General features: G+C 34.5%; 1 protein-coding gene across 1 annotated transcript in view; it reads right to left on the reverse strand.

Annotated features, from left to right (window-relative positions):
- The window catches only part of LOC129219856 (peroxidasin-like), a 150358-nt gene extending 135660 nt beyond the window's left edge, over positions 1-14698 (reverse strand). Inside the window, exon 1 of the mRNA XM_054854166.1 lies at positions 14485-14698. Coding sequence (XP_054710141.1) covers positions 14485-14654 — 170 coding nt within the window. The 5' untranslated portion in view covers positions 14655-14698. The remainder of the gene's footprint in view (positions 1-14484) is intronic.
- Between the last annotated feature and the right edge of the window lie 1199 nt (positions 14699-15897).

Raw genomic sequence — 15897 nt, forward strand, 5'->3', positions numbered from 1 at the left:
ATTCCAGGCAGTAGAAATACTACCAAGTTCTTTGTTGGTCTGTTCACCAGATGTTTAACATCAGCACTTTGTTCTAAAAATGAAAAACCATAAAACCGCTGAAAAGAGTCATCCAGCAGGGGGAAAGATGTCAGTTACGGTTTCTGTTGATTGCGAGAAAATTCTCAAACACATTTTACGAATGAAAGTTGATATTTTTGCGGTTTGGAGTTTTTGTCGAATGTTGCATATTTTAGCCATTCATCCACTATTTCAATGCTGAGTTGGAGTTAATACACATTTATGATTTTACATGATTTTTTTTTCTTTAACCACTTTACCCCACTCTAGTTCATAAACACATATGAGAAAGGAAATATCACAATGTTATTTAAATCATTTTTTTTTCTTCCTAAAATTCAATGCAACGTGTTTTTTTTTTTATAAATGTATTGCAAAAAAACTCTTCGAAGAAATTCTTGTATTTGTTTGCCACCTAAATTGGAAAACCTGTATTTTATGATCATTGTACCCTAACCAGACCCTATCGACGAGGTAAAAATGAAGTGGTTGATTGGCGAGAATCCAGACAAATAACTTCGATAAAATAATTCCCAATGATCCAAAAATTTCCATTGCATTTGCTCTTTGATTTTAAGGTTAGTTTGTTAAAAAATATAACCGAGCAAAATATATTAAACATTCAACACAATTTTTGTCCAAAGAACGAAACGTTTTTACCACCAAACGACTTGGAGGTCCACCCAAGTAGCGTTGAGCTGCGGTTAATGCTGCAACTGGCACCAGTTTTGAATTGACCGCAGCATTCAATCTTCCCTATCTAAAAAGGTCAAAGAGAAAGTCGCTAAAACATTTCTAAGTTCTGCTCACTCTTCGCGTTCTTACTTATTGCTTGACAACTCCACTTAAAGCAGCTTATTTTATTCGTTCACTGATTTTTCTCTCGGACTGTTTACAAGCGATAGAATCCCTAAGTAAACAGACTCTTCAGAAGTTTAATGGGGAGACGATAAAGAAAGCCCACCATCACATAATTCACAGTTTTAATTAGTTCATGCAATTTGGTGTTCACGTTAAGATTTCGAATAAATAAAAGCTTTGCAACGTGAGGCACACGCCCCAAAGTGCACATTTAATTTTTTTTCAGAGGGTAATCCTAGAATGTGCTATTGTTTTGACTTTCAGTTCGCTTTTTTGCATTACCTTTCTTTTTTCTTTATTGTAGCCTGTTGTTTGAAATTTTCTTTAAACCAAGTTAGCTGCCTTTAAGAATCATGTCACGTCCAAATGAAGAATTATATATCACCGAGGGGGATCGAACTCGCTTATAACGAGCCATGATTTAACGAGAACCCGAATCTGACGAGGGAATCAGAAAGATTTGGTTGGTACAATGTAAAGTTTATAGGAGTACAACTCGCTTTTAACGAACGGAGCAATATTTTTTGATTCATAAAATTTCTTTGACTTTCAGCTCAGCTTATCCTTTAGCATTCTGAAGTCAACTGAAAGTTAATGATAAGTCATAAACTCTGAGAAAAGGATATTGTAACTCAAGGATAGGGATTTCTGATTTGTGTGCTGTATCAGTTGATGATTTTTTCGTACAGTATCATTCCTCAATGTTGTTTCTGTGGAAGAGCATAGCATATGATACAGAAAACATATGTACAGTAAGATGTCAAAAAAAAAAAAAAAAAAAACCGTAAGTCGGTATTTCAAGTCGCACACTCTTATATTTTTTTTTTTAGGTCAAAACAATTGTCAAAAAAGTTTCATGTAATTTAAATTACGGCAACCCGCGCTGACTTGCCCCTGAAAGTGTGAACCAGCACTGTGTACTAGACCGAATCGAAAAAAAAAATTTTTTTTTGGAAGTTCGGAACTTCATGTTGATAAAACGTTACCCCTATAGCCCCACGTGTACCACAAAAATATTCATTCAAATAGAAAAATATTTAGGTGTCCAGAAAAAGGCCTAAAATTTGTAATTTTCTTCCAAAATTGATTTTTTTCTGCATGTTTTTTTTAAAATATAAGGTAAATTTTTAGAAGTTATGAACTTGAAAAATATGAACAGTAGAGTCTATAATTAGCGTTAAATATCAATGTCTGCTCTCTTAATTTCCACTAATTAGCGCAAAATGCTTTTATTTTCATCAATTATTTTAACTTATAGGCATAGAAATATGCTTTAAACGAATATCAGTTTTTATTACTAGACTAGAAAATCACCCGTCACGGTATGACGGGTTAAAATTGCTTTCTACATTTGAAGCAAGCAATTGCCTGTTAGGGTTAAAATTTAAACCATCAAACTATCACCTAACTCCAATGGATTCCCCCCTAAACTCCAGTTAGATAGCGTTAATTGAGTTGATTACTTTTTCGTTTCTTCATTCTCCTAAATGACAGTTATCAGATCCAGTTCAGCTTTGTCAAAATAAAGCATTTCCCGGCATGTTAAACATTACCAATAAATATTATCAAATTATCATGCCGTGGCGCAAGTTTCATTGTTGGGGACGTCAGGAGCATTCATCAGTGAATTCGCTATTACATATATGAGGATTACTTATTTTGAACTGTAATTTAATTTCATAATTTGAACTCGTGAGTTTTCCTCATTAGAAACTTACTAGGCTCTCTTTATTTACAAGGAAACCTTGGTTTAATTTTATTTTTGGTAATTCAAATGATATACTAGCCTTTTATAAGCTAGATATTATATTCGTGTATTCAAAGTAAAATTTAAACGAGTATAAAATAAATTTGACTTTTATACTTCGTGAAAAAAACTTAAAATGTCGTTGAAACGAATAAAAATTAAATTCCTGTGCAGGGTGAAGAAAGATTGCGCAATGAAAACAACGTATGCTTTCTTTTGCTAGCACGAGGATAAGTAAGCTTACATTATTTTACAGCATTTCTGAAATTGAGTAACTATCTCTAAATATGCGCTATTGCTTTTGTATACCCTATTATTTCCTAAACAGTGTACAATATATGCTTAACTTGAGCAAAAATAAAAAAAGATTTTTCACCAGCGAGGGGTTTTTCTTTAAACTAAGAAAAAAACGAGCTGATGTGTGCATCATATGACTTCCTTTTACTCCAATTTAAAGTCATTTTTCCATTATTGGCAATTTTAATGTGATTCAATAGTTTACACTCTAAATATCACCAACAGTGGCCAAAGTGAAACAAGATTTAAGAAATAAAAAAAATCGCCAAATTTGGCGACCAAAAGACTGCCGATAAATCGCCAAGTGTCCGCCAAATTGTAACACCACTTGAGTTTACATCGAAATTAACAATGATTTCCCCCCGAAAAAGTGGCAAAAGACCCCTTCAGAAACACCCGAATGAAACCAAAAAGAGAGGTGCACAACTAGACCCCATTAGGGGTCTACGTACCAAATTTCAACATTCTAGGACATACCGTTCTTGAATTATGTGACATACATACGCACATACATACATACAGACGTCATGAGAAAACTTGTTGTAATTAACTCGGGAATCGTCAAAATGAATGTTTCGCGTGTCTGTAGTTCTTAGGCACTTATCCACGTGTGGTCCGAGTCGAAAAAAAAAACTCAACATTCATTCGGGGGTAAACAAAATGGAAGTTAAGGTCAATTTTTAAGTGATAATTTTTTCACGAATACAATACTTCCGTTTTTTACTTCCTTTTACAAAAAAAGGAAGAACTGTAAAATCGGAACTACGCGACTTTGAAGATTGAAATTCGGAAATTCTGCCAATTTGTGAAAAAAAGTCACGTGCTGTACTGGGTAACAGGGGGGGTGGGACGCCAGGGCTGTCCCCAAAATATTTGGCTTTATCTCTACTATCTCTTCTCTACTAAGCTGAAAGTCTGTCTGGATCTCTGACGCGCATAGCGCATAGACCGTTCTGCCGATTTTCGTGAAATTTGGCACAAAGTTAGTTTGTAGCATGGGAGTGTACACCTCGAAGAGATTTTTCGAAAATTCGATTTTGTTCTTTTTCTATTCCAATTTTAAGAAAATTTTACCGAGCAATTATAGCAATATGGAATACGGTTCCACGTTATGATAAATTACGAAATTATCATAACGTGGAACCTTAACATGGGCAAACGAATGAATATAATAAATTGGCGAGAAAATAATCATCCAATATTTGTAAATATAGAGGCGAACCAAATGACCTTTTCATTTTCTACTACGGACGAAGCCATGCGGGTACCACTAGTATATTATAAAAATAATGCAAATGTAATGTCAATTAGGTTCAAACCACATCTTTTTTTGGCGGGTCCCCGAAAATATTTTTTCGGGAACCCCAGCAGGCGGCAGCATGTCTGTCAGAAAAATAAATGAACATAAAAGCACACAGCAAACTGGTGGACGAAAATATCGATTTTCTGTTTTTTCCCCTAATTTCTCGTGACCGAACATGACGGCTCGAGACTACAGACGTAAATAAAAGTTTCCCGCCTCGGCTTCAAAATCCGCGGAATCGCGACGACAAAGCGCAACCGCCACCGCCGCGATCTAAATTGGGACCCAAGAAAAATAAATTCCCGCCTTGCTGTAATTATGTTGCATTCTCTGTTCCTGGAGATTGAGTGAAAACTGTCGGAAAAATCTTACGTTTTTCTTGGCGGCCTCTTTGGAAGACACGCAAATCTGAGCCAGCAATGAAAGGGCAGCATTCGCTAGGAATTGTCACATTGAGATGGAACGCACGGATCGAAGTTGGAACAAAAATATAAAAAAAAAGCATATGCTTAAAAAATTAATCTCGAATGAAAGTTTTCTTCTCCAGAGGAACTTGGTTGAAAATAAAGAAGATTTCTTAGCTTGAACATTTGAAACAGTATGCACGATATAGCGCCAAGAATTGCAATAGAAAATTCAATCATATTTGTGGCATTAAATTACAAACGAATTTCACTTTTTAAATATGGATTGAGCTTCTTGTTTGTCGAAAAATTGGGAAAATAATCTTTTGAGAAGGATACTGAAACTTACAATTGTCTTAAAATGACCATAACCTTTATTAGAATAGATAATTTACAGTAACAATTTCATGAAATAATATACTTTAACGAATCTTGTTTTAAAACATCTTTCCTCCCCCTTTTTTTTAAATTTTTTTTATACAGCACGGCTGCTTTTATAAATTGATGCAGCCGTGTTAGCGAATGCAAAACATTCGAGACACAGCGTAAAAAAAAAGGATTTCATTTGATAAAATTTATTACGTAAGATGTAAATCCTAATAACCAAGTTCTAACAGAAAATAAAGGAGATAGTTCTGTAACTACTTCAAAAGTATTAATGGCTAAACATGCTAACCGAATGGGTAATATATAAATTGCTAATAACTAAGAGAAAAACTCTGATGACTTAAGGGAAAGCTAAATAACTAAAAGAAATAATCCAATAACTAACATAGAACGTCATTCTGAATAAAGAGTAAAACCTCCATGATTGTGGAGAAAACTTGAATGCTTCGAATAAAAAGTTATAAAATTAAGTAGAGATAAATCCTGACTTCTTGACAAAAAACTGTCAGAATCAGAGGTATATAATCAAGTGAATATGAGAGAAACGATGAAGAGTATCTTAAAAATGCTAATGAGACTAAGTGAAAGATACTAATGATTCGGGATCTCTTCTTATTCTTCATAATTTTAAAACGTACAAAATTGAATGAATTGCTATTTGAGATCAATTGGGGGTAGTGAGAAGCAAAGGGATGCAAGTGGAAAAATTAAAAATTTGGAGATAACCAGTACACATGGTAGGTGAACCTCTCCTCTGTCTTGGTGCAAGAGATAGTACTAGTAGCCCTGGAAGGTGCTGCTGTACAGAGTGATTTAGGAAAAAATTTCAATGAAAGCCTACCTAGGATCTGATCATTAAACGCGTTTTAGTCCGAAATTTAAAAAAGTCCACTTGCATCCCTTTGCTTCTTTATGCCTCAATTCTTAGTTTACTAAAAGTATCTCTTAAAGCACAATTCCAGTCACGTACGGGACAATCAGACGCTTAAATTTCATTAACATTTTTTCATATCTCTTAATATCTCAAACAAGAAAAAGCAAATTTCTTAATCTTTACATTTGATACAAAGATATTGACACAGTTATATTTTTATTAAATAACTAGAAAATCGCCTGTCAAGGTATGACGGGTGAAATCTGCTTCTACATTTGAACGAAGCCATTGCCTGCTTGGTGATACTTTGATAGTTGAAATGACAACCTTAACTCAAGTGGATTAACCCTAAACTCCAGTAGGTAGCGTTCATTGTTGACCATTTTTTCGTTTCTTCATTCCCCTGAAATGACAGTCTTACCAGTAAAACAGTTAAGTGACCAGGTCGAGTTCAGCCTTGCACAATGAAGCCTTTCCCTGCATCTTAAACATTACCAAAACACCTTGAACATACCAAAGCACCTTAAACATACTCAAATTACACTAGTCTACAAAAAATAACTTTTTTTTGGTTACATGGAGAAAAATACCTAATCTTAGTATAAAATGATGCGCTGAATTCAAATATGCAAACAGTTTTTCTTCATCACCCACAGATTTTTGGTAACACTAGACTGAAGTTTGAAACAAATGCACATATTCACATGCATGATTAATATAAAAATGATGATCAAAAACTTAGCTATTGTTCATTTCTTTCTGTATTGGCATCAGAAACATTCCTGTTAGTGGGCTAGCCAGACGTTCCGGTTTGACCGGGACAGTCACGGTGTACAAACAAAATCCTGGTGTACCAGCCGGTTTACTTCACGTCCGAATGAATATTGAGTTTTTTTCGACTCGACCACACGTGGATAAGTGCCTAAGAACGTTTAGACACGCGAAATATCCATAATGACGATTCTCAAGTTAATTACAACGAATTTTCTCGTGACCTCTGTATGTGCGTATGCATGTCGCATAACTCAAGAACGGTAAGTCCTAGAAAGTTGAAATTTGGTTCGTAGACTCCTAGTGAGGTCTAGTTGTGCACCTCCCTTTTTGGTTGTATTCGGGTGTTTCTGAAGGGGCCTTTTGTCCTTTTTGGGGGGAAATCATTGTTAATTTCGATGCAAACTCAAGTGGTGTTATAATTTGGCGGTCACTTGGCGATATATTGCCAGTCTTTTGGTCGCCAAGTTTTGTCACCAACTTGGCGACAAGTTTGGCGATTTTCTTTTTAAAAATCTGTTTCAATTTGGCCACTGTTGGTGATATTTAGAGAGTAAACTATTGAATCACATTAAAATTGCCAGTAATGGGGAGATGAAGGAAGTCATGTGATGCACACATCAGCTCGTTTTAATGAAATGTATGAGGCATCACTTGCAGGAAAAAATTACCGCTTTCTGTGGAATGGCTCAAAAATTACACGATTTGTGAAAAAAAAAAAAAAAAAAAGCGTTAAAACAATTTTTGAAATATTCCCACCCATCCAAACTATAGTTATTTGTGGTGTATACATTTCGTCATATGCTTTTCTCATTTTACGGCTCGTTTATGAATTTTATAAAAAGAAAGTCGAAGAAACTTATTTTAATGAGAACTTTTTAAATGCCAGAGTTTAGTGATTTTTTTAAAAACATTAACTAATTTTCCGTCAACAAACTAAATGCCTATTTCGTCTCTAAAAGCAGCCTGGAAAGCCAGTAAAGTGTTAAAAAGCGTTTTCTGCAAAACGAAAAAGAAAGAAAAAAAAGGGAAAGGAGGTCACACATTGAGTCATTGGCATATCTAGTTACCTGTACGAGCCCAAAGGGTAGACGAGGGGAATTATCATCCGAGATAGGGAGTGGGACCAAAATATCGAACAATGCACAAACGGCCGAGAGATCCTGTTTAAAATTATTGCAATTTTTTCGTTGACCTATTCGACAGATTTGTGTGGTATTGAAAAGAAAATGTCGTCATTATTCAAGCAGTAGCTTGGTGATTCAATCGAGAATAAATCTGTAGCAATTGGAATTCGAAGGGAGCATAGAAAGTGGGGCAAACGGGCAATTGAATCGAAGGACATCAAATTTTGAACTTCAACTTGGTCACGGAATAACTTTCAAAATTATTTTTAAAACCATTTCAGAGCAGATAATGCATAATAAAATTCATTATTTTGTTCAAATATCCAGTGCATCACCTTCTAAAGGCCTAAACGGTTATTAAATAATCATATTGCATAGCGTGGTCAGGAACGTCCAATGGGAGGTCACTGTGACCTCCCGAGAATTTTCCTTAAACGGCAAACTACGTCTGACGATTCGGCAAATTTGTAAACATTATTACAGTATTGAAGTTTTCCCCTTTTCAGCCAACTTTCCCTGGTAAAGTCAGGAAGGAGAAAAAAAAAAAGTGAGGAAAATTGCAAAAAAAAATCGAAATTTTAAAAAACGCGCCAACGTTCTCTCCAAGTAATTTTCTATCTAATTTCAAGGCTGTAGATACTATGAGGTCTTCTGGTAACGTGACAACCACAGAAGAAATTTCACAATTTCATTCAAGAAACTTTTTTTAATATATAAGATTTACACGATCTAGCATTACATTTATCAAAAAAAAAAAAAAAAAAAAAAAACACCCCAGGAAATAATTCGCAACTCCAGAGCTCGAATACGCTACCTTGTGGTGATTAACAATACTAAAGAAAAAGGTAAAACATTCCATTCCACGTGTTTTCTTTGGGGTAAATTACAGGCTTCAGACAGTTTATGATGTAATGTAATTTCAGAAGAATAGAAGAGAAAGCTTCCCACAAACACGATGAAAAATTATTGTCATTCACTAAGCGTCAAAGCAAGTTATAAGTTACGGCATTTGTTTGTTTTACCTTTTTCATCCGCCATTAGACAGTGGCTGCAGCGCCCCCTACAGACCCCGAAGTGGTTTTTTGGAGCGAAAAAGTAGGAAATAAGGAATGAAAATTTTAAAAAGTAGGAAAAGTAGGAAATAAGGAATGAAAATTTTAAAAAGTAGGAAAAGTAGGAAAAGAATCACTTAAAAAAGTAGGAAAAAAATAGGAAGAGATAGGACTACACACACGTCAAGAGGAAACAAATTTATCGTAAATTTTATTTCTAATGTAAAATAAACTAATAGTATTTTTGACTTAAAACTGTCACAAAAATAAACCAACAGTACTTTGCAAGTATCAAAGGAATTTAATGTAAGACCGAGCCGCAAAAACAAAACGAAAGAAACGAGCTGACAATCACTAGTATGAAAAATAAACTTGTGGAAACAAAGATATAAATTACAAAAATATGAAAAAAATATCCAAACAAAGAAACACCTTTCAACAATACAGTAATAAAATTTTTAATGGTTAAAGAATAAAATGCAATATGGCAATCTCAAAATAAATAAATAAATAAATAAATAATAATAATAATAGTAATAATAATAAAATTTATATTTTGGTACAATAAAACCATTTTTGTTAAAGATTTTGTTTTGTCAAAAACGAAAACATTCCTTCGAGAGCATCCATTTATCATTTGAAAATACTAACACTTTCAGCTCCAGTTGTCGTAAACTATGATACAAAAAGCAAAGCAAATATTAAATTAGTTTTAGTTAAAAATAATCAGCAGCTGACATGCATTTTTGCATAAGCAAGGGCAAATGTTTGAATTTGAAAAAAAAAAAAAGGAAATAGGCTGAAAGTGCAGAACTAAAATAAATTTGTTCTTAAATATGGGACATAAAATTTATAACAAAATAATAAAACTAAATAAATCACGAAATAAGTAAACTGAAGGGCTTGTATTATGTTATGTATTTTTAGCATTCAGCATAAATTTTTGTTTCAGGCACGTCATTTATGGGGGTCAGTGGGGTCAATTTCTCCCCTCCCTGGCTTTTGAAAATTAATGCTTAACTATACAAGAGTTTGTGCGGTTTTTGTTGTTTTGAGATAAAATTTGCATTCACAGTATACATTCTTCGATAGCCACCCCTGGGGGGAAAATCAAAATGATTGGCCAGTTTTAATTTTAATCAAGCAATAAAAACGAATATTGTTTTATTGTCTTGATGATTTTTACCCCCTTCTTGTTGCAACATTTTTGTCACGGAAAAAAACATGATGGCAAACATAACATTTTTATCAAAGACAGAGATCAGTTTCTAATGTTTCTCTGTGCATAAATGGGAAGGCATGTAGTTTCTCTCAATCCTCACCATGCAACAAAAATATTCAATCGGAAATTGTTTACGAAATTGAGAGTGAGGGGGAGCACCTGGCATGAAATACCTGCATAGATCTCTTTCTCGCCCCCTTCCATTGATAAGGTGCCCTGAGTACAATAACTTACAGTAGATACGCCGTATCGGTATAATTGCCGCACCCAGAAAAGAGTATGAGTCTGTCAAAAAATTTTTAAAGAAAATGTGCGGAATGCCGCATTGCCATAAACGCATCAGCACATAAAAATGATAAGCAACACCTCGATCAGAGGATTATCAGAGTAGAAAATACCCATGAAAAAGAAGAAAAAATTCCGTAATTATTTGCTTGTGGCACTATCCCCCAACTTTTAAAAAAAGTCAAGAAATAAAAACGGAATCTAGCATTTAAATTGATTTCCGATTTTTGGAGAAAAATCGGAAACGTTTTGCTCATCTAGGTTTTGCAGTTTTTTTTTTTTTTTTTTTGCAAATACTCTTTGCAAAGGAAAAAAAATGAAATGTCATCGATTTTATAATTATGTTTACGATTTAGAATGAACATTGAACAATAATCATATTTATGTATGAAAAAAGTTAATTTCCTCGATTATTTTTGAAGTGGTCCGTTTTTGCGAATTTCTGTTATCTGTAGCTTTTATTTTGAACTAACATTAATAAAATATGTACAGTGTACAGGTTTTTCATTTTTTGCTTCCTTACGTTCCTTTTAAGGTTTTACATTGCCTTTCTGTTTAAATAGAGCTCCATTTCACTTGTAATCAACAAAACAAAAAATTGGCGAATAGGAAATTTACGGCTTTTCCAGTACTTTTTGAAGTTGGCCGTTTTTTTTTTTTTTTTTTAAATAAAAGCTTCTAATTGACGGGTAAATAATATATATTTGCATCAGAATGTGACAGTATCTATTTCTTTACTGTTTCGTTAAAGCAGTAGGAGGAGGAGATAAAAAGAAAAGTCGATCATAAACGCTGCAACGGCAAAAAAGTCGCTAACCAAAATTTAACTTTAAACACGCAAACGCCGCGCTGCGGCGTTCCTTCCAGAAATTACCGCAGTCAGTCAATGAAAAGCTCAGGATCCGCTTGTTCCTTTTGCTTTTCAAAATTGAAACATGTAGAAAATTATAGATGCGGCATTGTAAAAATAAGAATCAATGCACAATTAGAAATGCCATACTAAAGAAAGAAAAAGTAGGAAAAAAAAGGAAAAAGTAGGAAAATAAGGAGAGAGCTCTAAAAAGTAGGAAAAAGTAGGAAAAATAGGAACTCTTCGGGGTCTGCCCCTATAGGTCATTGGAGTTGCGAATACCCAAATTCAAACTAGAAATAAAGTTTCAAAACGATATTTTGGAAAGATATTACCGTTTTCAGTTTCTTTTTTCTTTTGCAATAAATATATCAGAACTTGAACTTAACGTTCAAAAAATTCGAATTTTGGATGTAACTACTTTTTCTGTCATGAAAGATACGTTAAAATATTCTTTTTTATATTACGCATTGCTTTTACTTTTTTTTTACGAAGATAAGTTCAGACGTACGCTAAAGTAAATAATGACGGTGAAAATGAAAAATGTATATCACATTATTCAAACAAAAATTGTCTCTAACATGCGTCCTCATTCATCCAACAACCAAACTACCAAAGAACGGGATTTCAAGAGTGAGCGTGGAAGAATTTTTATGTTGTCACTTCGAGGCAGAGGAGAATGCAGTAAAGATTATAGACAGCGATAAGAAATTGAAAAAAAGCTTATGGAAGTCATTGAGAATCGTCTCTAAAATAACGCTACTAATTTTCTCTTTCGGAACAAAATTAATAGCTGAATAAGTGGAGTGGGGAAATGTCAAACGAGGGAAGAAAAAAAAACACTCCTTAATAACGAGTAAGTAACACCAGTCTACATGAACAGTGAAGAAACGGTTTACGTTAAACAGTCGAACTCGCATATAATGAGCCCTAAGGGACCATGATATTTACTCGATATAACCGAATGCTCGCAAAAAAAACCGAGTTCGTGAAAAAAATCATGAAAATTCATCACAGTCGCTTTTTTTCTTCTTTTTAATCTCTGTGCAGTATTAAAGTAATTTGGTTAATTTGCTTTGAACTGCTAAATATCTGTTTCTTGTGTCAACAAACATACTCACACATACATAATTTTTAAATGCTTCTTTGCTCCACAAATTAAAAAAAGTAGCTGTAATCATTTCTTCTCAGGATTTATGATTCGTCACTACCTTTCGGTTGATTTCGAAATGATGTTAATGAAGATTTTCCCAAAAAAGGATCAGCTTAACTGGAAGTCAACAGCAGTTTTATGAATCACAGAAATATTGCTCGCTTTAAGCGAAGTTTGCTCGTTAAAAGCGAGTTGTGCTCCCATAGATTTAACATTGCACTAACCAAGTATTTCTGATTTACTCACTAATCCGGATTCTTGTTAAATAAGGGCTCGTTATAAGCGAGTTCGACTGTACCGGATGAATCAGTGTCGGATCTTCGATTTTTTCCAAGTCGGGGTAAATCTTAAAACCTACCCCCCCCACCCCCCCACCCATCTTCCTTCAAGTTTTATATTGAGTTTCAACGAAAGAAACTGATATGTGCTCCAGTGCTGGATCTACGATTTTTCAGAGACGAGGATAAAACTTTTCACCCTTACCTCTTCTTCGGGATTTATCTATCTAATTTCACTGAAACACAAAAATAATGTTAATTTGCCGCCACCAGAAGTTGCTGCCCGGGGCGATTGCACGACTTGCCCCCCCCCCCTCTCCTATATCCAGCCCAGAAATCAGTCGACAAAATTTAAGTGAAGGTATATGTAATCAGATGATTTTTCTTCAACCCATAAAAAAGTTAAATTCCTTTTCATCTAATTCTTATCCATTCAATCATTGATTTATTTAGAGAGGAAGCTGGATTGTGAAAAGTAGCTCATAGAGGGGCGTACACAGAAATTTTGGGCTCATCACAAAATACTTTTACGGGCCCCCTCAATATTGCTTACCCCTACGTCCCTACATATATTTCACCACTCATTTTAAAAATCTCGGGTCCCTTCAGACTCGGCCCCCCGGCCAACAGGTGTCATTCTTCTCCTTGTGCTATCATAGCGGAATATCAAAAGAAAGTATTTAGTACAATAAAATGTTTATTTATAGTCTGAGTTTTTGAGACTTTTCCTACAGGTGTTCAATTTTAGAGTCTATAATTTTATAAGCACAGCTGTTCGAAGGGTGGAGGAGACGGGGATACTCCCTTGGGTCTAGAAAGAAAAGAGCAGGAAGAACGAAGAAAATTTGAAATATTTTTCAAATACTAGTAGAAAAAGCGTGTTCTCCCTAAATTAGGGGAACTTCACCCCACTCAATTTAAGATTGCTTTAGAGTTAGTATTTGCATTAAATCATCGTTTTAATATTAATGTTGCAAACATTATTGAATTATTCTAGGAATTAAAATTTTCATTGATTTTAAATGATAATACAGTTTTAAAGTTACCAGTATACAAAAAGACATGTTATTTGTACTTGGGTTCATGTTAAGTATAATTTGATGTACTATAATCACAATAATTAGAGTAAGAAAAAAATTTAGATTTACTACAAGGCGAACATAAAAAGTCAATTGAAATATATATCTTTTATGTAAGGAGGAAAGTGAAAAAATATATGCCTTTGGTCCAATTTAGTTTTAGACAGGGGCGGATGTAAAAGAAAGGTCATGGTGGTCATGACCCCCTTCCCCCCGAAAATCGTCGACAATATTATCCAAATTCGAATACATTACGAATAACATGTTAACAACTTAAGTGATTTTTTCAATTATATTAACTTTTTTTTTAAAAGTAAGTAGTATTTAAAATATACTACATTTCATTGCTAATTAAGTCGATGAGTAATGCCTGTACCCTATGAGCTACCTTATTTCTAGCCAATTTGTTGCTTTTTATTGACACCCCAAGTGCAGAACTTTTTCGTGCCTAAAACCGTAGGTTCGTTCGGGGGGGGGGGGATTTTTTTGCCATGCCTCCCTTCCCACGCTGAAATAGTGGTCTGTATCCGCCCTTGGATTTAGGGTATGCAAAACTGCATATTTTTCTTATAGGAATAATATTCTCATCCAGTTTTGTAAAACTTAAACCGAATTTTCTTTTGACGAGACAAGGATCTTTTTGAGGTTAGGAACTCAATTTCACACTTCACAATTTTCAAAAATGAAATTAGTAATGATAATTATTTAAAAAACATTAAAATGAAATAACTTACAGAATAGTTGTCTCAGGGGGTACCCTTGGCACTTTGTCCAGTTGCAAAAACATGCATCGGACTGTGGTCCTAAAACACAGACAGCGTTCGGGACACTGAGCAGTTACCATTTGCAGTGTCCACAAAGCGGCAATAAAAAAGCGAACCCAACAAAGATTTTGGGTCCACATTCTTATTCCTTCTCTCTGAGGCTGTTTTGTTCCGAATCACCCCTCTTTCGCACACACCGGTCCGACAACAAACAAGGCGCTATCAATCCCAGAATAGAAGCAACGCGAGGGATCCGGCTGTCTCGCCAAATCCTCGCCAATGAAGCATTAACGGTAGCCAAATTTGATGAGGAAAATTGAATCATTTTGTTCTATCAAACAAGGAAGTAACAAAACGTTGAAATTTATTAGAAAGGGATGTGAAAAGGGGGATTCTACATGAAAAGAATAAATCAACTATTAAGCTAAAAATAGATATCTTTCAAGACCTTTCTGTTTTTGTATTCTTTTCTTTTCTTTTTTGGTTCAGCAAGAAATGGGAAGATTAACGAATCAGTTTGAGGTTTTTCGTTTTTCTGAAACACAGTTTTTAAGAAGAAAAAAAAACTAAGAAATTAAACCCGGCCACATAAATACGGTACCACCCAGCTACCTGACAAGTTTTAAAGTTATTTATTAGAAAGTTACAACACACAAACATTTGGTTTCAAGTTTGAATCTTTTTTTTTTTAAACCTAGAACTGCATAGCTGGATCACCGTACATTTTATCCCCCCCCCTCACAGCTTTGAATTGTTCCACAGAAGGGGGGAGGGGCAATGGGTGTGAATCCAATGCAATTTTTTCCGAAACACAACAAAAAAACACAGTCCATCGATAACACATTAATTTCTCAAAGTCACAGGGAGAGGGGTATTCCTTCTAACCTTCAAATGGTGTGGCTGTTTCACATAAATTTAGTAGCAGAGATAGGTATGACACATTTAGTGTGTAGCACAGGAGTCGGAAATAACGTCCTTTTCTTTTTTGAGCAAGTATGAAACCCGCTGCCTTTTATACAAATTCCGTGTGAAATCGATGATACCGATTATTCGGTTTATCCCCAGTTTCGCCAACACGCACACACATTTCAAATTTCCTCTCCTCTTTAATTTTTCAAAAGGTATGATTGAAAATGAAATCGATGGGGGGGGGGGGATTTCGTGTCGGCGAAACTGGGACGACACCGATTGCTCATCTATGAAATGAAACAGAAAAGATGTCAACTATGATTTTAAAATTCAATGCACATCAATTGCAGTTAGTTACTATCATCATTAATGAATCAAAATTTTCTGCTATACCACCAATAAAGGATTCGAAACAAGAGAATATATTTGAGAATTTGGGCCTAAACAAGAGAACGAAAATTAATATTATAGGAA

This window comes from Uloborus diversus, chromosome 4 (assembly GCF_026930045.1).
Source record: "Uloborus diversus isolate 005 chromosome 4, Udiv.v.3.1, whole genome shotgun sequence".
Lineage (NCBI taxonomy): Eukaryota > Metazoa > Arthropoda > Arachnida > Araneae > Uloboridae > Uloborus > Uloborus diversus.